The sequence below is a fragment of the Sapajus apella genome, unplaced genomic scaffold (genome assembly GCF_009761245.1).
Source record: "Sapajus apella isolate SASKATOON/1434 unplaced genomic scaffold, GSC_monkey_1.0 scaffold33, whole genome shotgun sequence".
Classification (NCBI taxonomy): Eukaryota; Metazoa; Chordata; class Mammalia; order Primates; family Cebidae; genus Sapajus; species Sapajus apella.
The window spans coordinates 8,451,117-8,478,341 of NW_022436973.1; the positions used below are offsets into that span (position 1 = coordinate 8,451,117).

At 48.5% G+C, this 27,225-nt stretch overlaps 1 protein-coding gene and 1 non-coding gene across 6 annotated transcripts; one reads left to right on the forward strand and one right to left on the reverse strand.

The window, feature by feature from the left end:
• The first annotated feature begins 177 nt into the window (after window positions 1-177).
• Window positions 178-27,225, forward strand: GGT7 (gamma-glutamyltransferase 7). Of its 5 annotated transcripts, none has more exons than XM_032295168.1 (15): window positions 178-391; window positions 8,126-8,361; window positions 8,706-8,857; window positions 10,126-10,255; window positions 11,402-11,469; window positions 11,682-11,755; window positions 12,087-12,283; window positions 14,819-14,906; window positions 16,841-16,968; window positions 17,145-17,233; window positions 19,392-19,541; window positions 19,658-19,775; window positions 20,871-21,008; window positions 22,126-22,225; window positions 26,489-27,225. In XM_032295168.1, the coding sequence occupies exons 1-15, from the start codon at window positions 223-225 to the stop codon at window positions 26,650-26,652; spliced, it is 2,001 nt and encodes a 666-aa protein (XP_032151059.1). In that variant the 5' UTR covers window positions 178-222; the 3' UTR covers window positions 26,653-27,225. The 5 variants fall into 5 exon arrangements, with proteins under 5 accessions (XP_032151059.1, XP_032151061.1, XP_032151060.1 ...); XM_032295170.1 differs by having other exon boundaries at window positions 22,126-22,218; XM_032295169.1 differs by having other exon boundaries at window positions 10,126-10,243.
• On the reverse strand, window positions 26,067-26,207 carry LOC116563064. The gene has a single exon (XR_004274200.1). It is a non-coding gene; the product is annotated as a U4 spliceosomal RNA (small nuclear RNA).

Here is a 27,225-nt window from a genome sequence, read left to right on the forward strand (position 1 = left end):
CCCTGCGCTGCCTCCCGGCTCTCCATCCACGCGCACCTGCGTGCCACCTGCGGGCTGACAGCGCTGAGCAGGCGTGGGAGAGTCAGGCCGGGACGTGGCCGAGGGCGGGGAGAGGCGCCCCCTCCTGGCTGTCCCGGAGCTCAGGCCCCGCCCTCTGCCCTCCCACTCCCCCGCCGCAGCCACTTCCGGCAGGCGCTGCGCTGCTGGGGGGCGCGGGCGAGGATGGCGGCGGAGAACGAGGCCAGCCAGGAGAGCGCCCTGGGCGCCTACTCGCCAGTGGACTACATGAGCATCACCAGCTTCCCGCGGCTGCCCGAGGACGAGCCAGCGCCCGCGGCCCCGCTGAGGGGCCGCAAGGACGAGGACGCCTTTCTGGGAGACCCCGACACCGGTGAGGCCCGCTGACCCCGTCCCTGCCCTGCCTTGGGAAGTCCCCGGTCTTCCTTCTGTGTCGAGCATCCACCTCCAGCTCCATCTCCTTAATTCATTCGCATCTTCTTGGACCTCTCTCTTCTTCTCCCTTGTCTCTGTTAATTAATTATCTGATGGGGAAGCGGGTGCCTTTCTGCCTTGGAGGCGTAGGATGCGACAACGGAGAGGATGCTAGGGACTGCAGTAGCAGGGATTGGGCTTACCTCCTGGGAAGAACCAACTAACGATGAAGGAATGTTGGAGGGGAGATCCTAAGGAATCGCTGTGATCACCCAGAAGAGGCCTTTCTCTAGGCACAGAGGACAGGATAGGAGAAACCGACTTAGAGACTGCAGCAAGAGGGATCCAATCTGTGCCTTAAGAGAACTTCCCCACAGCTGGGGATTATGGGTAGCAGAGGGTCTGGGAAAAGCGGAGAATCTCTTCATGTCCAGGGAGGGGTAAAGAGAGTATGATTCCCTTCTGCTAGGTATTGGGAGATAAAGGCATGGACCCATGACCTCTCAAAGTCCTTGGGGACTAGAGCGCCTTCACTGTCCTGTGGATCACCCTACCCCTCCCCGATCCATGGATCTGGCCGGGATATTAGTAAGATACTCTGCTCCCTAGGAAGCAGACTCCAGGATTTTACTGTGTTCCCTTCAACCCTCTGCTGGAATTGTGAGAGGTGGGGGTAGGGAGGGAGGATACAGGGATTGGAAGAGACCTGGGGACAAAGAGCTCTCTGTGCATTCCTTGCCCGCTGCTCTTCCTCCTAGCCATGTGGCCCAGCTCCATCCTCCCCTTCATTCTTCATCCTTCATCCCCCATCCCTGTGTCCCTGCACGTCACTTCCGGGCATTAGAGCATCCTTCTACCTCACTCTCACTTCCTCGCAGTGCCTGCACTTGAGCCTTGTCTCTTACCAGCCTGGCAGATGCTGCTTTTCCAGCCTGGCCCTTCTCTAGCTACTCCCAATCTGAGAGGCCCAAATTCTCTCCCCCTCTACACTTCCTGATCACCTGGCCCTGACCAGCAGCCCTTGCCAACCTGACTGGACTGCACTCTATTTAGGGTGGGGGTGAAGAAGTAATGAGGATGGGGTTTAGAGGTTTATGGGCATCAAATGTCAGGGCTGCAGATCAAAACTTCTTTCTTTTCCAAAGGGAGTGGAATCAGGAGGTAGCAGGGAGAGGAGTGGGAAGATGTGTCATGATGGATATTAGCCTGAAGCCAGTAGTCAGGAGTGAGTCTTCTGGTCCTAATACAGCCCTGACTCATGGAGTGACAATGGGCACACCTACCCTGTCCTGGGCCTTAGTTTCCTCTTCCAGCTCAACAGAGAATGCCTGTCTCTCCTGACCTAGAGATTGGAACTGCCTGACATGTTTTCTTCTGGCCCTCTCTAAATGTCTTAGCATTTACCCAAATCTGTGATTATTTATTTGTACAATTATTGGATTACTCCCTGTCTGTAAGCCCCATAAGGGGAGGGATTATGACTATTTTGTTCACTCTCCTTTCTCCAGCATCAAGACCTCATCTCTAGGCCAGGCGCAGTGTCTCATGCCTGTAATCCCAGCACTTTGGGAGGCTGAGGCAGGTGGACCACTTGAGGTCAGGAGTTCAAGACCATCCTGGCCAACATGGTGAAACCCCATCTCTACTAAAAATACAAAAATTAGCCAGGAATAATGGTGGGTCCCTGTAATCTCAGCTACTTGGGAGGCTGAGGCAGGAGAATTGCTCGAACCCAAGAGGCAGAGGTTACAGTGAGCTGAGATGGTGCCACTGCACTCCAGCCTAGGCAACAGAGTGAGACTCAGCCTCAAAACAAAAACAAAAAACCTTATATCTATTTGTTTGTTGTGTACTCAATAAATATTGAATGAATAAATGCATGAGAGAGAAGATCTCAGGATGAAAGAATAGTAGGAGAGAGCAAGTTCCAAAACCTCAGGGAGTATTTTGGGAAATTCAATACAGGCTCTACCATCACCTGTATGGAAATCCAGCAGAGACCCTAGTCATCTGAGCTTCTGGGAACTTATACCTTATGTCAGGTTTATGCACCAAGTTTGTATGTTGCCATCATATCAGTGTAATCATTTGAATGCCATGTCTGTCAATCCTACTTCTAAGCCCCAAGGCTCCCTTGGTTCACCTGGACCAGACTGCAGGCTGACATAACCTCCTATGTTCTCAACCTGTTGGTGCCACCTAGTGGCACAGCGCCATCCTCTTAGCCAGGACCTTGGTTGTGCCTAGCTAGCCTCTAGCCTGCCTTTCCCTAAACCCAAGTGCCAGCAATTTGGGAGGCCAAGGTGGGTGGATCACCTTAGGTCAGGAGGTCAAGACCAGCCTGACCAACATGGTGAAACCCTGTCTCTACTAAAAATACAGAAAAATGAGCCGGGTGTGGTGGCAGGCACCTGTAATTCCACCTACTCGGGACACTGAGGCAGGAGAATGTCTTGAACCCAGGAGGCGGACGTTGCAGTGAGCCAAGATGGTGCCATTGCACTCCAGCCTGGGTAACAAAGTGAGACTCCTTCTGGGGAAAAAAAAAAAAAAAAGAAATAATTTGGAGTGAGTACCTGCAGTGTACTGGGTGCATATCACTTCATGGAATCCTTGTACTCCTATCCCACCAGTTAGGGATTAGCTCCATCATTAGAATGAGAAAGGTAAGGTTCATGACTTGAGTGACTTGTTCATAGCCACCCAGCAAGTAGTGGGCTTTCAGGTCTCTCCTGCCTCTGCTCTTATTGTCCTTCAGTCTGTCTCCAGATAGTAGCCAGAGGGATCTTTTTAAAACACAAAACAGGGCCAGGCGCGTGGCTCAAGCCTGTAATCCCAGTACTTTGGGAGGACAAGGTGGGTGGATCACAAGGTCAAGAGATCAAGACCATCCTGGTCAACATGGTGAAACCCCGTCTCTACTAAAACTACAAAAAATTAGCTGGGCATGGTGGCACGTGTCTGTAGTCCCAGCTACTCAGGAGGCTGAGGCAGGAGAATTGCCTGAACCTAGGAGGCGGAGGTTGCGGTGAGCCGAGATCGCGCCATTGCACTCCAGCCTGGGTAACAAGAGCGAAACTCCGTCTCAAAAAAAAAAACAACACAAAACGGACCTGACATGGTGGCTCACACCTGTAATCCCACCTCTTTGGGAGGCCAAGGTGGGCGGATCACTTGAGGCCAGGAGTTTGAGACCAGCTTGGGCAACATGGCAAAGCCCCATCTCTACAAAAGATACAAAAATTAGCCAGGTATGGTAGTGCACGCCTGTAGTCCCAGCTACTCGGGAGGCTGAGCAGAGGTGGGAGGATGGTTTGAGCTTGGGAGGCAGAGGTTGCAGGGAGGCGGAGGTTGCAGTGGGCTGAGATGTTGCCACTGCACTCCCAACTGGGGTGACAGAGCCAGACCTTGTCTCAAACAACAAAACACAGAACAGATGGTTTCACATTGTTGCTTAAAACTCTCTAGTAGTGACTTCCCATAATCCTTATAGTAAAACCCAAGCTTCTCACCAGGCTGGTACAGCCCCTCGTATCTTTTTTTTATTCTTTTGAGACAGTCTCACTCTGTCACCCAGGCTGAAGTGTAGTGGTGCAATCTCTGCTGACTGCAACCTCCACCTTGTGGGTTCAAGTGACTGTTGTGCTTCAGACTCCCAAGTTGCTGGAATTACAGGCACACATCACCATGTACAGCTAATTTTTATATATTTTTAATTACACTTTAAGTTCTGGGGTACATGTGCAGATCTTGCAGGATTGTCGCATAGGTATACACATGCCATGGTGGTTTGCTGCCTCCATCCCCCCGTCACCCACATTAGGTATTTCTCCTAATGTTATCCCTCCCCAGCCTCCCCACCCCCTCCTATCACTCCCTTAGCCCCTCACCCCCCAACAGACCCCAGTATGTGATGTTCCCCTCCCTGTGTCCATGTGTTCTCATTGTTCAACACCCACTTATGAGTGAGAACATGCAGTGTTTGGTTTTCTGTTCTTCTGTCAGTTTGCTGAGAATGATGGTTTTCAGATTCATCTGTGTCCCTGCAAAGGTATCAGCATAAGATCAAGCTATCAGCCTTGATTCTTATCCTTTTTTATGACTGCATAGTATTCTATTGTGTATATGTACCGTGTTTTCTTTTTCCAGTCTATCCTTGATGGGCATTTGGGTTGACGGGCATTGGGCATCATTCTGATCCCTTTTTATGGCTGCATACTATTCTATGGTGTATATGTGCCACATTTTCATTTTCCAGTCTATCCTTGATGGGCATTTGGGTTGGTTCCAAGTCTTTGCTATTGTATTTTATTTTATTTTTTATTTTATTTTATTATTATTATTTTTTTTTTTTGAGACGGAGTTTCACTCATGTTACCCAGGCTGGAGTGCAATGGCACGATCTTGGCTCACCGCAACCTCCGCCTCCTGGGTTCAGGCAATTCTCCTGCCTCAGCCTCCTGAGTAGCTGGGATTACAGGCACGCACCACCATGCCCAGCTAATTTTTTGTATTTTTAGTAGAGACGGGGTTTCACCATGTTGACCAGGATGGTCTCGATCTCTTGACCTCGTGATCCACCCGCCTCGGCCTCCCAAAGTGCTGGGATTACAGGCTTGAGCCACCGCGCCCGGCCTAAGTCTTTCCTATTGTAAACAGTGCCACAATGAACATACGTGTGCATGTGTCTTTATAAAAGAATGATTTATAATCCTTTGGGTATATAGCCAGTAATGGGATTGCTGGGTCAAATGGTATTTCTATTTCTAGATCCTTGAGGAATCGCCACATTGTCTTCCACAATGGTTGCAATAGTTTACACTCCCACTAACAGTGTAAATGTGTTCCTATTTCTCCACATCCTCTCCAGCATCTGTTGTCTCCAGATTTTTTAATGATCACCATTCTAACTAGTGTGAGATGGTATCTCAATGTGTTTTGTTTGTTTGTTTGTTTGTTTGTTTGTTTTGAGACAGCGTTTCATTCTTGTTGCCCAGGCTGGAGTGCAATGGCATGATCTTGGCTCACCACAACCTCCGCCTCCTGGGTTCAAGCCATTCTCCTGCCTCAGATTCCCGAGTAGCTGGGATTACAGGCACGTGTCACCATACCCGACTAATTTTGTATTTTTAGTAGAGACAGGGTTTCTCCATGTTGATCAGGCAGGTCTCAAATTCCTGACCTCAGGTGATCCGCCCATCTCGGCCTCCCAAAGTGCTGGGATTACAGGTGTGAGCCACCACGCCCGGCACCTCAATGTGGTTTTGTTTGCATTTCTCTAATGACCAGTGATAATGAGCATTTTTTCATATGTTTGTTGGCCGCATAAATGTCTTCTTTTGAAAAGTGCCTGTTCAAATCCTTCACCCACTTTTTGATGGGGTTGTTTGTTTTTTCTTGTAAATTTGTTTTAGTTCTTTACAGATTCTGATATTAGCCCTTTGTCAGATGGGTAGCTTGCAAAAATTTTTTCCTATTCTCTTGGTTGCTGATTCACTCTGATGATTGTTTCTTTTGCTGTGCAGAAGCTCTTAAGTTTAATTAGATCCCATTTGTCTGTTTTGGCTTTTGCTGCCATTGCTTTTGGTCATGAAGTCCTTGCCTATGCCTATGTCCTGAATGGTATTGCCTATGTTTTCTTCTAGGGTTTTTATGGTGTTAGGTCTTATATTTAAATTTTTAATCCATCTGGAGTTAATTTTAGTGTAAGGTGTAAGGAATAGGTTCAGTTTCAGCTTTCTGCACATGGTTAGCCAGTTTTCCCAACACCATTTATTAAACAGGGAATCCTTTCCCCGTTGCGTGTTTTTGTCAGGTTTGTCAAAGATCAGATTGTAGATGTGTGGCATTATTTCCAAGGTCTCTGTTCTGTTCCATTGGTCTATATCTCTGTTTTGGTACCAGTACCATTCCTTTTGAAAAGTGGCACTAGACAAGGGTGCCCTCTCTTACCATTCCTATTCAACATAGTATTGGAAGTTCTAGCCAGAGCAATCAGGCAAGAAAAAAAAAATAATAAAGGGTATTCAATTAGGAAAAGAAGAAGTCAAATTGTCTCTGTTTGTAGACAACATGATTTTATATTTAGAAGATCCCATCGTCTCAGCCCAAAATCTCCTTAAGATGATAAGCAACTTCAGCAAAGTCTCAGGATACAAAATCAATGTGCAAAAAATCACAAACATTCCTATACACCAATAACAGACAAACAGAGAGCCAAATCGTGAGCAAACTCTCATTTACAGTTGCTACAAAGAGAATAAAATACCTAGGAATACAACTAACAAAGGATATGAAGGACCTCTTCAAGGAGAACTACAAACCACTGCTCAACGAAATAAGAGAGGACACAGATGGAGAAACATTCCATGCTCATGGTTAGGAAGAATAAAAGTCGTGAAAATGGCCATGCTGCTCAAAGTAATTTATAGATTCAATGCTATCCCCATCAAGCTACCATTGACCTTCTTCACAGAACTGAAAAAAACCACCTTAAACTTCATATGGAACCAAAAGAGAGCACGCATAGCCAAGACAATCCTAAGCAAAAAGAACAAAGTTGGAGACATCACACTACCTGACTTCAAACTATACTATAAGGCTACGGTAATTTTTGTATTTTTTAGTAGGGCCAGGGTTTCACCATGTTGGCCAGGCTGGTCTCCAACTCCTGACCTCAAGTGATACGCCCCCCCGCCTCTTGGCCTCCCAACGTGCTGGGATTAGCGGTGTGAGCCAGGACATGCTGCAAGTATCTGGCCTAACTTCCACCCTTGCTACTCTTTCCCCATGCCTGTTACACCAGAGCCGCCCAGACCTTATTTTTTTTTCTAATGTACCAAGCTCATTCCCATCTTAGGGCCTTTGCATCTGCTGTTTCCTCTTTCCAGAACACTCCACACACATACTCCTCGCTCTACATTATAGCTGGCTCCTTCTTCTCCCTCGGTTTTCAGCTTAAAAGTCACTTCTTGAGGGGCCTTCCCTGATTTCTGCAGCTAAGGAATCCTGCCTCCCCTACCACCATTATTCTCTGTCATTTCATCTTTCTTTTTCTTTACAGCACCTGCTCCAACTTGTAATTATAGACTCCTTTGTTTACTCGCTTATTGGCTTTTTCTTCCAGGGCTCTATGAACCCCATGAGGGCAGGAACTATCCGTTTCTTTCCTCTGGCACCTAGCATAGGGCTCTCGGTATTTAAGGAACGAGTGAACAGATAACTGAAGTCAGGTTGGAAGCCAGGGTCCCTCCACTCTATTTATGTAGCTGCCTCCTTGCACAGAAGGCTGGACCCCAACTGGGACAGGATCTGATTTCCAGGGAGGGCTGGAACTAGCCCCCAATCCCTCCCCCCTCCCCCCTCCCCCCGCCCCCCGCAAGTGTTCCCAGTCCTGGGGCCTGGGTACCAGGAAATTTGGCCTAGGTATCAGGGAGGGGCAAGAATCCAGCCTCCCTGCTGCCCAGCTTGGGGATCTCTGTCTCTTCCCAGTCGGGCACCACTGCTTTCACCTGCCCTGGGGTACATGGGAAAATGGGGAACCGTGAGTAGTGTTGGCCAGTCGTGAGTAGAGTTGGCCAGTCGGGGGTTGTGTGGCAGTGGCGGAGCAGGGGAAGCGCTGCATAGTCCCTCCTGGAGAGTGGGCAGGGCCAGGTGGGAGGCGCCCAGACCGACCCCGGGTGCCTTTCTGCAGACCCAGACTCCTTCCTGAAGTCTGCGCGGCTGCAGCGGCTGCCTTCGTCATCTTCGGAGATGGGCAGCCAAGACGGGTCACCGCTACGAGAGACGCGCAAAGACCCGTTCTCTGCGGCAGCGGCCGAGTGCTCCTGCCGCCAGGACGGGCTCACGGTCATCGTCACAGCCTGTCTCACCTTCGCCACCGGTGTCACCGTGGCGCTGGTCATGCAGATCTACTTTGGGGACCCCCAGGTGAGGGGGACAAATGGGGAGGAGGAGGGAACTGGCTAGGATGGAGTGGGGTAATAATGTTTGAGGGGCTGTGGAAACTGGGGAATGACTGAGAGGTGGAAGGGGAGAGGGTTGTGACTTGGCAGAGGAAGGTCCCAAAGGGAGGAGCTCCAGCGCATGAGGGGGACCGAACAAGAAAGGGACTCGATCCATTAGAAGGCACTTGGGGTAATGAGGGGAGGGTCAAGGGGACAAGAAGGCAGGGCTTCGACCCTACCCCCTGTACAGTTCTGGAGCTAGTGGAGGTGCCCTAGGGAGGTGGACAGCTCCTCCTGCCCCCCACCAAGTCCTCTCTCCCCTCCCAGATCTTCCAGCAGGGTGCTGTGGTGACGGATGCTGCTCGCTGCACTTCACTGGGCATCGAGGTGCTCAATAAACAGGGATCTTCTGTGGATGCAGCTGTGGCAGCAGCCTTGTGTTTGGGGATCGTGGCTCCGCACAGTTCTGGCCTGGGCGGGTAAGGAGCAGTGGAGGTCAGGGGTCCCCCAGGTCCTCCACTTCTTGCTTCCTGGTCTGTAGGCCTGTGAAGCAGTCCTAACTTAGGGAGGCCTCATGTGGAGCACTCCTAACTTAGGAAGAAGGGCAGTTGGGCCCCAACTCCTTGCATTTTCTCTTTCTACACCAAATTTCACCCCCTTCTCCCTGGATGGAGTCAGAAGAGCAAAGCTACCTTATGGAAAACCTGAAAGTGTTTTCGGAAGCTTTAGAAAAAAACAGTAGAAAGAAATTTGTAAACCATAAATTGAGGTGCACAGATGGAGGTATACTGTCATCAATTAAGGCAATGATACTTAAACTTTTAGGATAACAAATCCCTGTGGGTCTGATGAAAAGCCTTGGACCATCTATCCACCAAAAACAAGCCATGCTAAGAACTCTTAAAAACAGAAGTTACAAACTTCCCACCCATGGGCAACACCCATCGTATAGACTGGTTTGGTTTGGACACTGAACTGTCTTAAAATTTTGGTTGCTCTTGTTAAAATTTTGTTTGCTCTTGTTAAAAAGTTGAGAATTTTCATAAAAATCCAGATTTCTAACGTCTCTTGAACAATTGGGAGATCTGGTAACAACTTGGGCCCACATTGTCACATGGCTGAAATTATCTGGAGTGGAATAGAAGCTGCTTCCCATGATGGGGCATGCACTATCCAGTTTGCTCTTGTTTCTCTGTCCTGCTTTCCTTATTTTGTCATTTGGCTGTAGGCATTTTACGTGTAAATAAGTCACAGAAAAGGAACAAGCTGACTAAGTTGCCTATCTTGGTTCCTGTAAGACCAGCCCTCCAAGCTGTACCAAAGACATTCCGTTTTGGTTTTGCATGTTTTATCCTTACATAATCCAGTCCTGGGGGAGGGGCAAGGGACATAGCAAGTAGGCAGGTGCAGGAAGCTGGCAGGGATCCAGCTGTGGTCCAGGGTGGGGGCGTGGGGCAGAACATCCTGTTCTCCCAGTCTCTGGGCTTTTCCTAATCAGGGATTAAAGTCTCCAGTGACAGGCTGGAAGAGGTCCAGGGACCCTGAGTCTCCAACCCCCTTGGTTTCACTCCCATCTTCTTAGGGTGGCTGAGTCTATGAATCCATGCTGGGGAGGGGGCTCAGACACCTGACCCCAAATGACAAACCAAGCCTACAGCTCTCACCACTGGGGATGGAGGGGCTGCAGGTTAATTGTACAGAGGGGTAGCATGTTATCATCACTCTTCCCCTTCTGTATCTATCCCAGTGGGGGCGTGATGCTGGTACATGACATCCGTCGAAATGAGAGCCACCTAATTGATTTCCGGGAGTCCGCACCGGGGGCCCTCAGGGAAGAGACCCTGCAAAGATCCTGGGAGACCAAGGTGGGGACCCTGGTGAGAAGAGAGAGTTCAGGGGAATCTCTCTTCATTGCCCTTCTGCTAACCCAAGCATTAATTTGCTGAGTATTTACCATGTGAGTGGGAAGAAGAGTTGAGCAGGATTCTCGTGGGCTATGTGTAAGACAGGCAGCCCCCAAAATAAAATAATGAACCAGAAAATGTGGATGGTTGATTACAGGTAATACTGCAACACCTTACTTCTCTGGCAGTCTTACCTGTCCGGCTGAGGTAAGGAAGGAATAAAAAAGGCTACTGAGTACCCTGAAATGTCACAAAGTTGATGTAATAAAACTCACACATCTCACTCTGAGCTAGTTGACTGTTACTTTCCCAGTCCCTCACATATTGGAAGATTAGAGGGGAACTGCTAGAGGCAAACCAACTATCTGCTGAGAGAAAAAGAAGAAATTGAGTAACTTGGAAAACTGGGTACTTAGTGCAGTGACAAAAGCCAAGCACACCCCTGAGTCTTCAGAGCTCAGAGTAATGATGGTGTGAAACTGAATAGGTTAAATGAAGGTTCCTTGTTCAACATTTTAAAAGGCAGGGTTGTCTGGGCACAGTGGCTCATACCTGTAATCCCAACACTTTGGGAAGCCAAGGCAGGAGGATTGCTTGAGGCCAGGAGCTTGAGACCAGCCTGAGCCACATAGTGAGACTTTGTCTCTACAAAACATGCTTTGAAATCAGCCAGGCATGGTAGCATGCGCCAAGGATCGCTTGACTTGAGCCCAGGAGTTGGAGGTCACAGTGAGCTATGACCATGCCACTGTGCTCCATCCAGCCTGGGTAACAACGAAACCCTGTCTCAAAAAAAAAAAAAGGGGCAGGGATTGGTGAAATCCGATGTAGACAGGTGTCTGTCTAAACTGGTTACATCCTGGCTCCTGAAAGGTTTTGCTTAATTTATAAATCCCTCAACTATGGCAGCTAAAAGAGGCCTTTCTGCATTTGCCGATAGGAAGTCAGGGAGATGGGAGGGCTGCCTGCTTGGGAAAGCTTGTCCCTCCCTTGGGATACTTGGCCTGTGTCTCTCCCCTGTGCCAGCCATCCCTGGCTTGGGGCTCTGCGGAGTTCAGCCCAGCCCCCCCCTTCCAGTGACCTGGTCTCCTCTCTCCCTCGCCTGCCCGCCTTGCCCAGCCTGGGCTCTTGGTGGGGGTTCCCGGAATGGTGAAGGGGCTACATGAAGCTCATCAGCTCTATGGCAGGTAACAACCCTCCCCCTGGGGACCAGGGACCCCTGTTTGTATCTCTCCTTGGGTGGCCTTCTCCTACTTCCCTGCATTCTTCCTTTCCAAACTCCCCCTCCTAATATCCCCTTCCCTTGCCAGGACTCTCCTTCCCAGGAACCCCCCTCCCCCCAGGACCCCTCCTCCTTCCCCCAGGACCTCCTCCACCCCCTGCTCTCCGGCCCCCCCAGGCTGCCATGGTCCCAAGTCCTGGCCTTCGCAGCAGCTGTGGCCCAAGATGGCTTCAACGTGACTCATGATCTAGGTCAGTGGGGCCTGGGGATTTGGGAGAGACTTGAGGTTGACGGAGAGGGGTAGAATCTTTGAGATTTGGGGACCCAAGCCAAAGAGGACCTCTCTTCCAGTTTGCTCCTAAGACCCCCTCCCCACCTTATTCCACCCTCACCTGGAGGTAGCCTCAAAAGAGGGGGTCTGGGAAGGGCCCTTAGACATTCCTGCCTCCCCCTTAAGAGGCTCCTGGGGGGCTGGGGCACATAGGGCGGACCACTCAGCCCCCATCTACCCCACCTATTGCACGTCTCATCTGGTCCAGTCCTGGTGCCCCGCCCCACCCAGCTTCCCATCCCTGCCCCTAGCCCGTGCCCTGGCTGAACAGCTGCCACCCAACATGTCCGAGCACTTCCAAGAGACGTTCCTACCATCGGGCCGCCCACCACTACCTGGCTCACTGCTGCGACGGCCAGACCTGGCTGAGGTGCTGGATACACTTGGCACCTCTGGCCCGGCCGCCTTCTACGCTGGCGGCAACCTCACTCTGGAGATGGTAGCCGAGGTGAGTGCTAGAATTGTACAGGTGGGGGCGTGCCCCAAGGTCCCTATTGCAGGACATCCTCGTCCCCCTTTTTTCCTTCCTCCCTTCCCTCCCTTTCCTTCTATACATATTTACTGTGGATTATGTTCATTTGAAATTCTAGAATAGTCAAAACTAACCTCTGTCAACAGAAATCAGATCAGTGGTTGGTGGGGCCAGGAGGAGTTGACTGGGCTGTGACATGAAAAACCTCCTGGGATGATAGAAGTGTTCTGTCTTTTTTTTTTTTTTTTTTAAATGGTGTCTCGCTTTGTCACCCAGGCTAGAGTGCAGTGCTGCCATCTTGGCTCACTGCAACCTCTGCCTCCCAGGTTCAAGTGATCCTCCTGCCTCAGCCTCCCAAGTAACTGGGATTACAGGTGTGTACCACCACACCCAGCTAATTTTGTATTTTTAGTAGAAACAGAGTTTCACCATGTTGGCCAGACTGGTCTCGAACTCCTGACCTCAAGTGATCTACCCGTCTTGGCCTCCCAAAGTGCTGGGATTATAAGTGTGAGTCACCGTGCCTGGCCAGAAGTATTCTGTCTTGATTCAGAGATACCTTTGGGCTTCTCAGGGGTGATGCCAACCTGTGTAGGGGCTTGTCATGTCCCTCCCAGGCCTGGTGGAGACCCAGTATCAGCCTCAGCTTCCCTAAGCTCACAATCCCTCCCAGCTCTCAGGTTTTCTAGGGACTGAGGGAAGCACCTCTTTCACTGTTGACTACCAGGACTGGGGAGATTGACACAGAAGGTTACCATCCAACCCCAAAGAGTCCCAGACTCACGCAGTAACAGGTGTGAGAACTGTCATTAATAGTGCAAAACTCCTAATGGAAAATTATGTTCAAGATAAGGATGCATAGACCAACTCAGTGGTTCTCTCATTTGACCAATGGGGATGATTATATCTGTCTCTGCCTTGTGGTTGTGGGAATTAAATAGGTCTGTTATTCATTCAACTTTCACAGAGTACCAACTCTGTGCCAGGCCTTATGCTGGGCACTGGATGTGCCAATAGACTCAAACAGACTTAACTGAAAAGTCCAGGAGATTACTGACTTTAGATTCTTCTGGGTCCAGATTCTCAATGCATAGTGTTAGGATTTGCTCTCCCTCTTTCTCTTTCTCTCTCTCTCTCAACTCTACTTTCCTCTGTTTGGATTTACTCTCAGATCCTTTCCACGTGCTCCCCACCAGCCCATGTCAGGCCATCCTTCCAGCAAGCCGCTCCAGAGAAAGAGCATTTCTCCTTCCCAGTAGTTCCAGCAAAAGCCTCCAGGTTGTGTCTTGTTGGCTCATGATAGGTCTCATGACTATTCCCAAACCAATCACTGTAGCACAGAAGGTAATGCCTCAATTGGCCAGGCCTGGGTTGTGTGCCCTTTCCTGGAGGTGGCAAAGGGAACACAGGAGATTCTAACAAAGACCATTAGATCTCTGACAAAAAGAAACCCAAATGGGTTTCAAGAATTCAAATGGGCCAGGCATGGTGGCTCACCCCTGCAATACCAGCACTTTGGGAGGCCAAGGCAGGCAGATCCTTGAGCCCAAGAGTTTGAGACCAGCCTGAGCAACATAGTGAGCCCCCATCTCTACAAAACATACAAAACTACCCAGCTGTGGTGGCACGTGCCTGTAGTCCCAGCTACTCAGGAGGCTGAGGCAGGAAGATCTTCTGAGCCTGAGAAGGTTGAGGCTGCAGTCAGCCGTAATCATGCCACTGCATTCCAGCCTGGGTGGCAGAGTGAGACCCTGTCTCAAAAAAAAAAAAAAAAAAAAAGTTAATGTGTAATTCACTGAAGGTAGATAAATCAGGGGTTTCAAGTACTATAAAGTACAAAAAAGGAAAGGATTCAGAGTGGTTATGCTAATTTAGAGTTGACAGTACACTGGATAGGATGGAATGAGCCCGTTGGTTGTACAAGACTGATTCATTGGTCAATAATCAGTGCTTGTTTATGTCCAATAAGGATCAGTCCTTCCAGGATCACTCAAAGTCATGGTTTTGTAGTGCCTTTACTTGGTTGTGGTGAGATGCAGCATTCAGTTTTGATATCTCCTACGCAAGTGCTGCTGTAAGTGGAAAATCTTCCTTTTACATAGGCAGAGAGAGCAGCAGGTACAAAGACTGCAAAGACACAAAGGCATGAGTTCAGGAACTGCAGGTCACTCTGCAGTTGTATAGAGCTCACTGGGAAATAGCAGGACATGAGGGGAGGGGTAGGCAGGGGCCAGATCACAAAAGGCCTTGAATGGCAAGCTAGGGAGGTCATTAATAGAATGTACCCAGTATAATGCCTGGCACGTTATAGGTGCTCTGTGTTAGTCCTTTTCCCCCTTCCTTTTTCCTGGGGTGTCTAGGAATAATGGGGTCTCTAAAGGCCACGATGGGGGTTGCAGAAGGCACAGAAGTTATAAACAGCTGATCTGTCTGTGATCCAAATATGTATTATAGGCTAGAACCACATGCTCACAATGGTGGGCGGTCATTCTCTCATTCTCTCCCCTCCAGGCTCAGCATGCAGGGGGTGTCATAACCGAAGAGGACTTCAGCAATTACAGCGCCCTTGTGGAGAAGCCTGTGTGTGGCATATACAGAGGTGACCTCTCCCCCGGCTCCCAGGGTCCTCACTCAAGAGAAGCCTCCCAGTCCATGGCCACATCGTTTTGGCCTAGAGACTCCTCTGCATTTCACAAGAGAGAAATTAAGGCAGTGAGCTGCCTGGGCAGCCAACTGTTGAAGCAAGCCAGAGCCAGCCCACCTTCTGAAAAGTAGCTGTGGGATCAGTTACCCCAAGTATTTAGGATATCGGGGGTGGACCTGCTCAAAGTCTCCAACCTGGAAGTTGGGGTTCTGGCCATAGGTTTTCTTGATTTGGGCTCCATGTTGCCTCCGCCCTCTCCCTAGCCACACTGTCACTGCCCCGTACTGCCTAAGTATTTTTAAGACAAAGTCCTTCCAAGCTTAATGGTAGAACGAACCCTTCAAGACATTCATAGACCTGGCTCCCCATTGTGCCAAAAGGAAATTGAGGCCCGAGGAGGGAATAGAACTTAACTGGCCAAACTCAGGAAAACCAACAGGGAGCCCAAAGAGTCAAGCTTATGGCCTGGGTGAGGTCCATGGTTGCTGAACCCACGGTAGTAGGTACTGGATTTCTCAGATGGTTCTCAGGTTCTTTCCATTCTGGGAGAGCCAGATCACATCAAGCCCCAGTAAAGGGTTTCTCTGAGTTCAAGTTTCCAGGCCTCAATTTTCAAACTGATTCCTCTGCCAGAGGCAGTGGAATATGAAGCAATGGAAAGAGCATTATCAGCCAGGCACGGTGGCTCAGGCCTGTAACCCTAGCACTTTGGGAGGCTGAGGCAGGAGGATCGCCTCAGCCCAGGAGTTCATGACCAGCCTGGGCAACATAGTGAGACACAGTCTCTATAAAAAATTTAAAAGTTATCCAGGCGTGGTGGTGTGCCTATAGTCCCAGCTACTCAGGAGGTTGAGATGGGAGGATTGCTTGAGCCTGAGAGGTCCAGGCTGCAGTGAGCATGATTGTGCCACTACACTCCAGCCTGGGTGACAGAGTGAGACCATATCTCTCTCTCTCTCACACACACACACACACACACACACACACACACACACACACACACACGTATAAACAAAAATAAATAAAAAGAAGAAAGGAACAAGCGTAGCATTGGAGTTAGGGTTTGAGTACCAACTGTGCCATTTGCCTTGAACAAGCTACTTCCAGCTCTGAGCCTTGGTTTTCTCCTTAAAATGGAGATAATAATAGTACCTGCATCTTAGGATGCCCGTAAGGATTTGATGAGGTAATGTAGGAAGTTGCCCTGATCAGAGCAGGCATTGAATATGGATTTTCCATTTTCCCTTCCCAGCCTGGGTTGTCTCAACAATGCTAGTACCTTGAGTGCTCTGGATTCCCCTTGTCCCTCTGTACCACAGTTTCCAGACCCATCAAATATGTGTGATAACAGTAGCCACTGTGAGGACTAAGTGAATTAATTCATATTAGTATTATGCATTAGTGATTATTATTCCTTTGATGTCCAAACATCTAGTAACAGAATAGGAAGAGAAGGCTGCTGCTGCCAAGACGTTTGGGGCTGGATGAGACTATCAGAGGTCATGGATAGTATCCTGGCCTATGGGAGAGCTGAAAAGAGACATGTGACAGGCCAGGAATAGGGACATCTGGTCACCTGTTTCTGCTCTGCTCTGCTGATGGCCTGCAGTTTGACTCTGGGCACACTACAGCACTCTTGAGCCCTAGTTTTCTCAAATGGCCAAGGAAAGTGAAGACCTATGTTCCGAGTTCAAATCCTGGCCCTCCCTTGACTTACCATGTGAACCTAAGTGGGTCCCTTTGCTTCTCAATGCTTCAGTTTCCCCATCTGGTGAAGGGGTTCAATGCAGTGGTCTCAGTGTGTGTGATGGTGGGATGTGGAGATGGGATGTGGGATGTGAAGGTGCCTTGACCCCTGCCCTGCCATCGGTCACTTCCTGTCCTTTCAGGCCACCTGGTTCTCAGTCCCCCACCCCCGCACACGGGCCCTGCCCTCATCAGTGCTCTCAACATCCTGGAGGGCTTCAATCTCACCAGTCTGGTATCCCGAGAACAGGCTCTTCACTGGGTGGCAGAGGTAAGGCTGACCCCTCCACCTTTCCCTGGATTTAGGGACATTAGGAGTGGGGAGATTGAGTACTGCCATAGGGCAGGACTAAATCACCTCCAGGTTTTCTCACACATGAAGATCTACTGGGTATGTGTGCTAGGAGGGGCCTGGCAGCCTATTCCATATCCCTGCTGTATTTTCAGACCCTGAAGATTGCGTTAGCCCTGGCCAGCAGACTGGGAGATCCCATCTATGATTCTACCATCACTGAGAGCATGGATGACATGCTCAGGTGGGTCTTGGGCAGGACCTGGGAGCTGCAGAGGCAGTGGTGGCTGTGGGGAAAGAATCAGGTGAAAAGCAGCTGGTGTAGCAATAAAGGCCTGAAATCCTAAGTCAATTTCAGCTCAACCCCCAACTCACAACTTGACACTGGGTGCCTCTCCCTGCACCTCACCTTTCCTATCAGCACAATGAGTTGGCCTACTTCATGTGGCTCTTAAATTTTTTTGAGGCTAGCATAGCACCTATATGAGCCCACCTGCTCCTCCTTTTGAGTGGGAAAAGAAAGCTTAATACCAAACAAAGTCCTAGCACAGTGGCTCACACCTGTAATCCAGCACTTTGGGAGGCCAAGGCAGGTAGATCACCTGGGGTCAGGAGTTTGATACCAGCCTGACCAACATAATGAAACCCTGTCTCTACTAAAAATACAAAAATTAGCCAGCCATAGTGGCACATGCCTATAGTCCCAGCTACTCGGGAGGCTGAGGCAGGAGAATCACTTGAACCCAGGAGGCGGAGGTTGCAGTGAGCCAAGACCACACCACTGCACTGCAGCCTGGGCAATAGAGCATGACTTTGTCTCCAAAAACAAACAAAGACAGTCTCCAGGCAAATATTGAAGGTGGTGGGAATACAGCTTCATTAGCAACGTAATATAGTAGTAGGTTGTAGGCTCTGGTGAGACTGCCTCCATTCAAATCCCAGCTTTACCCTTTGCTAGCTTTGCAGCCTTGGGCAAGTAAATCTAAATCTCAGTTTCTACAAGGGGGCTTGACAATAATGGTATCAACCTCATGAGGCTGTGGTGAGGACTAAACAAAGTCATATGTGTAAAGTGTTTTTTGGTTGAAAATTGAATAAATGTCTTCAAGTTATCCTTGGTAACTTATCATTCTCTAATCAACTATGGATAACCGAACACATAGTTATTTGGTAAGAAACCCTCAGCTGAATTTTTAAAAGTCTGGAGAATTACATGTTGTTTCTAAGATCAATGCAAACTCTGTTCTAAAACACACACACACATGCCTATATCAAATCTATTCAACCAGTTCATCCAGTAAATAGTTATTGAGCACTTACTCTGTGCCTTGGGATACAATTTTTATAGAAAGTAAAGATCCTGAGGCCGGGCGCGGTGGCTCACGCCTGTAATCCCAGCACTTTGGGAGGCCAAGGCAGGTGGATCACGAGGTCAAGAGATCGAGACCATCCTGGTCAACATGGTGAAACCCCGTCTCTACTAAAAACAACAAAAAATTAGCTGGGCATGGTGGCGCGTGCCTGTAATCCCAGCTGAGGCAGGAGAATTGCCTGAACCCAGGAGGCGGAGGTTGCGGTGAGCCGAGATCGCGCCATTGCACTCCAGCCTGGGTAACAAGAGCGAAACTCTGTCTCAAAAAAAAAAAAAAAAAAAGAAAGTAAAGATCCTGGCTGGGCGTGGTGGCTCACGACCAGGCACTTTGAGAGGCCAAGGCAAGTGGATCATTTGAGGTCAGGAGTTCAAGAACAGCATGGCCAACATAGTGAAACCCCATCTCGACTAAAAATACAAAAAAAAAAAAAAAAATTAGTCGGGCATGGTGGTGGGTGCCTATAATCCCAGCTACTCAGGAGGCTGAGGCAGGAGAATCTCTTGAACCTGGGAGGCGGAGGTTGCAGTGAGCTGAGATAGTGCCACTACACTCCAGCCTGGGTGACAGAGAAAAACTCTGTCTCAAAAAAAAAAAGTAAAGATCCTCCTATCCTCTCCCAACTAAACTCTTAATAAAACTTTAGACAACAAACATTAGTTTACATGAATCCAGTTTGTTAATTCAAAACAAATATTTTCTTATCATCCACCATGCACCAGTCACTTTCATAGAAAGGAATAAGAAGTAAAGGTAGATAACTAAAAGGCTCTTGATTTAAACATTAAATAAATTAAATGTTTGTTCCAGAAGAGAATCTAAATAACACCTAAATAAATTCATTCCTTCCAACAGCTATTTTCTGGGTATTTCTTATGTGCTAGCAATTAATGAGCTTCTGCACTCATAGACTTAGTAGTACAGTGGGGGAGGTAGATTTCATCAAATAATTACACAAACACCACAAAAGTGAGACAGATGAGTGTATTGAGAGCCTGTTGTTTGTTCATCTCTCACTCCTTGTCTTTTCAGCAAGGTGGAGGCTGCCTACCTCCGGGGCCATATCAATGACTCCCAGGCAGCCCCTGCCCCGCTCCTGCCTGTCTATGAGCTAGACGGAGCTCCCACGGCTGCCCAGGTGCTGATCATGGGACCTGATGACTTCATTGTGGCCATGGTTAGGTATGCCAGCTCAGACTCAGAACCTGAAAAAAGGGATCCTCTGAACCAAGAGGGGATGGGGGCTGGGTAGAGGTGAAGATGGGCCAGGGCTCACCTGGCGCCACCTCGGCCCCCAGCTCCCTGAACCAGCCCTTTGGCAGCGGCCTTATCACCCCCTCGGGGATCCTGCTCAACAGCCAGATGCTAGACTTCTCCTGGCCCAACCGGACAGCTAACCACTCTGCACCTAGCCTGGTAGGATTTGCTTCACCCCTCCCCTGGGGACCCTGAGGCTTATAGGTAGGAGGTGCAATGGCATGGCTGTCCCTTCCTCCCTACTTTCTCCAGAATATTCTAGTATAAGGAAGCCTAAAGAAGATGTTCACCTCATCCCTAGCCCTGCTAAGTCTGGGACATGGAGCCCAGTGGGTCTGAAGAATCTTTGTCTAATTTTATCACTGTCTTACTGTGTGACCTCGTGAAGATCTTGCCCTCTCTGGGCAATTTCTTTACCTGTACAATGAGGATATTGTCTCCTATTTGATGTTTTGGGCACTTTCCAACACTAGTGGTTTATGACTATGTGAGCTTGAGCTGATGTGGCTCAGCCCTATGGCTGGGCACCAAAGAGCGGCGACCCAAGGAGGATTTAACTTTTTTTTTTTTTTTTTTGAGATGGAGTCTCACTCAGTTGCCCAGGTTGGAGTGTAGTGGTGCAATCTCAGCTCACTGCAACCTCTGCCTCCTGGGTTCAAGCAATTCTCCTGCCTCAGCCTCCCAGTAGCTGGGATTACAGGTGCCTGCCACCACATCCATCTAATTTTTTTGAATTTTTAGTAGAGACAGGTTTCACCATGTTGGCCAGGCTGGTCTCGAACCCCTGACCTCAAATGATTCATCTGCTTCAGCCTCTCAAAGTGCTGGGATTACAGGTGTGAGCCACAGCACCTGGCCAGATTTAATAATTGTTATCCGGTTAGAAATCAGCACTCTTACACCCCGTAAGCTGGGGCCCCAACAGGGCAAAGATGCATGGAGATGATCAGGGTGGGGTTATCCTGTTCTTCCCCATTGCCATCTTTCTTGGCTTGGTCCTTTGTCCTGTGACCATAGCAGCCTCGTAGCTCAGTGGATGCACTTATCACTCCCCCATCCCCCCCCCCCCCATCCAGACACCCTACCCATTTCACAGACAGCAAACTGTTGTCTGGGAAGGGACCAGTCTCCCAGGAAAACTGGGACTGTGGAAGATGTGGAAGAAGGAGAGCAACTGGAAGGGCTGTGGAGTGGCCCTTTCCCTGTCTTGTCCCACCCCACCTCCCGTTTGTGGTCTCTGTCCTCTAACAACAGGAGAACTCAGTGCAGCCAGGGAAGCGGCCACTCTCTTTCCTGCTGCCCACAGTGGTCCGACCCGCGGAGGGGCTCTGCGGAACCTACCTCGCTCTGGGGGCCAATGGAGCTGCCCGGGGCCTCAGCGGCCTAACCCAGGTGAGGTTTACTCCATGGTTGGCTTTTTTCAGTCGGGAGCCAAGCTGTGGCCTAGACTGCAGATGCCCATCATCTCTGTGGCTTGTTTCCATTCCTTATACGGCAAACATGGGCCGAGGCTGCTTTGTGCCCAGCGCACCCTGAGCAATGTGGACATGGGCTGCGCTGGGTTTCTTAGTGAAAATGGAGCCCCAGTGCTCCCTGTCTTTCTCAGTTGCAGGGGAAATTGCAGGGTCAGTAGAAGTGAAAAGTGAGATTAGCATGTGGGTGGCCTGGGTTCTGTTAACCTCAAGTCCCATTATACCTCTACCTAGCATCTGAATAGACAACCAGCCCTCTTTAGGATGGGATTTTGAAAGGAAGGGCCTGCTTCTCTCCAGAACACCTCGGAATGGTTCCATGAATGTCTTGAGCACCTGATATATATGCCAGGTACATATTTTGGCAGGTGATGAGTTAGCTGTCTTGAGTTCTGGAATCAGACACACCTGGGTTCCAGCCCAGGTGCTACCAATTTGCAACCGTGTGATGCTGGAGAATTCACTTAACAGCTCTGAATCTCAGTCTCCTCATCTTTAAAATGGAAATAATAACAATAGCTAACATTATAGAGTTCATACTAAGTGCTGGGCACTGTGTTATGTGTGTTAACCCTCTTACCCTTCCCAGTTCTGGGGGAATCCTTATTTCTATTTTATAGATAAGGAAACTGAAGCCCAGAGAGGTTCAGACATTAGGTCAAGTACCTTCAGCTAGAAAGAGTGGGCAGGCAGTTTGGTTCCAGAGCCTATGCACACTCCTAACCACTAGGTTAAAGGCACCCACATTGTGCCCTAGATCACCCCTAGCTGTTAACCTTGTCCTATCCAGAGAGAAAAGAAGGGAGCCCGGGGCTAAAGGAGACTTGTTTCTAGTGGTGCTTCTTCCCTGGCTTCCTCTACACTCTGGGGTGAGTCATTTCCCTTGCTGGCCTTCAATTTCCCTCTCTGTGAAATGGGAACAGGCCTGCCTGTCTTCCAGGACTGTTAAGAGGCTCAGATGCCCAGTGTAAGAGTTCTCAAGACTAAGAAGCCTGGACCGTTACCCCTGGGACTTTTCTGTTCTTTGGCTACTGCAGGTTCTGCTGAATGTCCTGACCTTGAACCGGAACCTGAGTGACAGCCTAGCCCGAGGCCGCCTACACCCGGACCTGCAGTCCAACCTCCTGCAGGTGGACAGTGAGTGCAGAGCAGAGAACTTGTGGGATGGGCACCGGGACAGGTAGAGAAAGGGGCTCCTCCCAAGGATGCCCCTGCCTCAACTAGCTCCAACTGCAGTGAAGTTTGGTTTTCTTCAGCAAATTCCTATTGGAGCAGTGAACGATCTGGGGATTGGAACCAGTCTTGCCATTTCCTGGCTGTGTGGCCTTGGGAAATCCATGTCTCAACTCTGAGCCTCAGTTTTCTCATTTGTAAAATAAGACACAGTTGTTCATTCTTCAAACCTTCATTTACTTAACAGTTTGTATTGAACACCCACTATGTGCCAGGCATCATCTTAGGTGCTGGGGATACTGCATTTATAGGTAAACAGGAAAATAAGTCATCAAAGAAATATGAGACAGTAAAATAAGTTCTCTGCCAACTGTCAAAGCAGGGTGATATAATAGGACTGACTCAGTGATCAAGGAAGACTTCCGTTTGGTGACATTTAAGCTGAGCTCTAAAGAGTGAGAAAGAAGCTGGGCACAATGGCTCAGACCTATAATCCCAGGCTGTGATGGGAGGATTGCTTGAGGCCAGGAGTTCAAGACCAGCCTGGGTAACATAGTGAGGTCCCCCCACCCCCCGCCGCCCCCATCTCTAGAATTTTTTTTTTTTTAATTAGCCAGGTGTGGTGCATGCCTGTAGTTCTAGCTACTTGGGAGGCTGAGGCAGGAGAATTGCTTGAACCTGGGAGGCAGAAGTTATAGTGAGCTAGAATCGCACCACTGCCCTACAGCCTGAGTGACAAAGTGAGACCCTGTCTCTTAAAAAAATAAAAATAAAAATAAGAGAGAGCCCACTATACAAAGAACTGGTGCAGAGCTTTGTAGGTCACGGAGCAAGTACAAAGAACTCAGGGCAGGAATGGGCTTGGTGAGTTTGAGGAATTAAAAGGAGACCTAGATAAGCAAGGATGAAATTAGATCAGAGAGGCAGGCAGGCGCCAGATAATCGACCTTATAGATTATGGTGAGGAGATGGACTTTTTCCTCTAAGAAAAGGGCTTAATTTTGGCACAGCTGAATTTTAAAATAGGAAAGCATGTGGACCTTTGAGGAGTTTTTATTACAACAGACAACGTATTAATACTATGCTAGTCCAAAAGAATTGATTTATTGAGAATTGATTGAGACACTGTCCTTGCCTGTTCAATATTATTATTCTCATTCTATAGAGGAAGAAACTGAGGCTCACAGAAGTTATAAACTAATCAAAGATCAATCACGAAGTGGCAGAACTTCAATGAGGATATACACCTGGCTGATACCAAAGACTATTTTCTGTACCACATAGCTCTTATATCTCCTGAATCACATTAGAAGCAGAGACCTAGATTTTCAATGATCACATCCTGTCATTGGCCAGCGACAGGTGGATCCCAGCCTGTAGATGACAAGGCCACATTCTTGAAACTGAATCTTGTTCAACAAATATCTTTCGGTCTCTGTTGAATGTGAGGCTCTGTGCTAAGTTATTTGGGGTCAGCCCAGTCCTCCCTTCAGGGCTTCCCAGTGTAAGATGGAGGTATAAGGAGAGGGGGCTTGGTGAAGGGAAAGTTCATCTACCTGAAGCCTTGGGAGGCTTTATGGAGGATGTGACAAGTAGCTGGGCCTTGAAGTATGAGCAGGAATTTGGCATGTGGAGGTAAAGGACATTCTGCACAGGAGGAACAGCCTAAGCAAAAACCAGAACCAGTGGCTCAAAGAGCAGCCAGGAGGGTATCTATTGTTTCCCAGAGCTCTGAATTTACCCAGCACTTTTGTGACTTTTGCCACATTCGCACACCATCTAAACCATTATGTACATAACGTGTCTCTATAAATGACCTTCCTTTTTAGCTTAAAGTATTTTATTTACTTTTTTTGAAAGAGAGCCTCACTCTGTCACCAAGGCTAGAGAGCAGTGGTGCGATCTCGGCTCATTTCAACCTCTGCCTCCTGGGTTCAAGCAATTCTCTTGCCTCAGCCTCCAAAGCAGCTGGAATTACAGGTGCAGATGCCAACTCGCCTGACTAATTTTTGCATTTTTTAGAGATGGGGTTTCACCTTGTTTGCCAGGCTGGTCTCAAACTCCTGACCCCAAGTAATCCACCTGACTCGGTCTCCCAAAGTGCTAGATTTATAGGCGTGAGCCACCACTCCCGGCCCTAAATGTATTTTAAAAATAGACCTTATTTCATAATCACAAATGGAAAAATGACATCATTTGCAACAAATAGATGATAAATAGCTATCATCTATTTATCATCTACACAAATAGATATGTGTACTCTTTAGTTAAATATTGCTGCCCATGGAAAGCTCTGAGGCCTGCTTTCTCCCTTAAAGAAAGATATTAGGAAGTGCTATAGAACAGACAAACTTGGTCCTTGCCATAATCAAAAGGATGGAAAGTGAACCATAAAGGAAGCAGATTTTCGATTAGGTGATTTAATGCTATTCAAGATTGGGTCTTTATATCAAGAGCTCCTTAAGTCTTCCTGTTAGGGAAAGAAGACCAGATCTTTATTGAGGAGCAGTGGGATGTGGAGTTATAGGGCTTATCACAGAGGTCAGCCTTAACGTTATCCAGTTGAGTAGGGGAGGCACAAGACCTGATTTGTCTTATTTAGGGGAAGTAGATTGAGAGACAGAGAATTTATGTCAGGGAAATATGAGAAGCAGCTGGGACATGTATAGCCCAGGCAAGAGATGATGAGGACATGAACTTACACAAGGGGATAGGAATTTGTTCATCTATCTATTAAGTGTCTGCTCAATATTTACCATGTACTGATCCTGCACTGAGGATCAATAGCAAACAAGACAACATTCCTACCTTCAAAAAGCTTATAATGTAGTGGAGAGAGACACAGCAAATAAATAAACAAATACAGGTAGTAGTAAGTACTTTGGAAGAAAACCAAACAAGTTAAAGATGGTAGGGACTGCTGTTTTAGGTAATGGTGGAAGAAATTCTTGAAGAGGTGCCAAAGACTGGACTGAAGTAAGGGAGCCCGCATTGACTTTTTAGAAGAGCATTCCAGGCAGAAAGAACACTAAGTGCAAAGGTACTGAAGTAGAAGCATGTTTGGCCTTCTAAAGGGACAGCAAGGAGGCCAGTGAGGGTGGAATACAGCTAAGTAAGGTGAGGAATAGAAGGAAATGAGGGGAAGAATTTAGAGAGGTAGCAAGGTCCCAAACAGTGTTGGGCTTAGAGGCACCTTGGTAAGGACTTTGGATTTTATTCTAAAATCCACTGAAGCTGTTGGAGGGCTTTGAGCAGGGGAAATGACAAGGTCTCACTAATGATTTAAAAGAATCCCCTTAGCTGCTGTTTGAACAGGCTGTAAGAAGCAGGGAGACCAGTTAATAGATTATGCAGAAATACTGGAAAGTAATGATGGCAGCTTGGCTTTCGCGGGTGGAGATGTAGACCCACAAAGCCCCTTTTTCTTTTTTTCTTTTATTTTTCTTTCTTCCTTCTTTCCTTTTCTTTCTTTCTTTTATTTTGAGACAAGATTTCACTCTGTTATGAAACTGGAGTGCAATGGTACAATCTCAGTTTACTTTTCTGCAACTTGTACTTCCCAGGGTCAGGCAATCCTCCCACCTTAGCCTCCTGAGTAGCTGGGACTGCAGGTGTGTACCACCACGCTCAGCTAATTTTAACATTTTCTGTAGAGATGGGGTCTCCCTATATTGCCCAGGTTAGTCTTAAACGCCTGGGCTCAAGTGATCCTCCCACCTTAGCCTCCCAAAGTGCTGGGATTACAGGCATGAGCCACCACGCCTGGCTTGTCCTTTTTTCTTTTCTTTTTTTAATTTTTATTCAGTCCCCGTAGAGACTGCCAAAAATTGCCAACGCCGACTATATTTCAAGTCATCATGGCGGGGTATTGGGAAAAGTTTTCAATTAGCAATAATCGCACCTCAGATAAACCTCATTGGCTACGATACTGCCACTGTGCAAAGCTTCCTTTTTACAATATTAAGAATGACTATATATTATTGATCACTTACTGTATGCAAGGTTCAGTGCTGTGTGTGTATTATCTCCTTTAGTCCCTGCAACAACTTCATGTTCTCATATAATCCCTATTTATACATTAGGAAACTGAGGCTCAGCAAGGTAAAGTGATTTTCCCATACAGCTGTATGGTGGAACAGCCAGGACGAGGACTCAGGCCTGACTGTAGGACTCTTGAGCTAGCGCTCTGTACATTCTGAATGTGTGTATGTCGGGGATGGTTTTCAGGTGAGTTCACAGAGGAAGAGATTGAGTTCCTGGAAGCCAGGGGTCACCACGTGGAGAAAGTAGATGTGTTATCCTGGGTCCATGGCAGCCGAAGAACCAACAACTTCATCATCGCTGTTAAAGACCCTCGGAGCCCAGATGCAGCTGGAGCCACCATCCTGTAGAGCAGCGGGGTGGGGTGGGGTCTCTGCTCCCCCACTTTGCATGTTCCCAGAGTCCCTCCTCTCCCAGGTTTGGTCTCAGGGGGACCCCAGGGGTGCCCCCGATCAGGGGCCAGAGGGGATGCTTAGCAAACCCAATCCCAGAGTAACTGGAAAATTCTTCATCAGGAGGCCTGTGGTGGTGGTGGTAAGTGTCAGTATCCACGACCAGGCAGGCAGGACCTTGAGGAGTCAGACTATCTGTCTGTGTGTCTCCTCGCCTCCTTCAGCCATGCTGGCCCTGAGCTTAGGGATGTGCTTGCAAACCCTTCTCAAGGGTCTCACAACCCCAACATCTTCAGACTGGCCTGACCTGGGCCTTGTCTTCCAGTTCCCTTCTATTCCCAGCCTCATTTCTTAAATGACTAGGAATTTTTTAATGGACCATCATAGGGAGGGGGTGCTCCTCTTTTCCCACCAAGTTGAGGTGGGAGCCTTGCATCTGGGGGTCTCCAGGGTATGGGGTAGGGGTGGGGGTTGGGACCAGCTCAGGGGCTTCCATTTGCAAAGGAGAATTAAAGAAAGAATGTTGCTTAA

What these genes read in the sequence shown, in the direction of transcription:
- GGT7 (XM_032295168.1), top strand. Translation starts at nt 223, where the DNA reads ATGGCGGCGGAGAACGAGGCCAGCCAGGAGAGCGCCCTGGGCGCCTAC. An exon ending in CACAGTTCTGGCCTGGGCGG is followed by an intron (nt 8,858 to 10,125) that starts GTAAGGAGCAGT and finishes TATCTATCCCAG; the next exon opens with TGGGGGCGTGATGCTGGTAC. An exon ending in TTCATTGTGGCCATGGTTAG is followed by an intron (nt 19,542 to 19,657) that starts GTATGCCAGCTC and finishes CTCGGCCCCCAG; the next exon opens with CTCCCTGAACCAGCCCTTTG.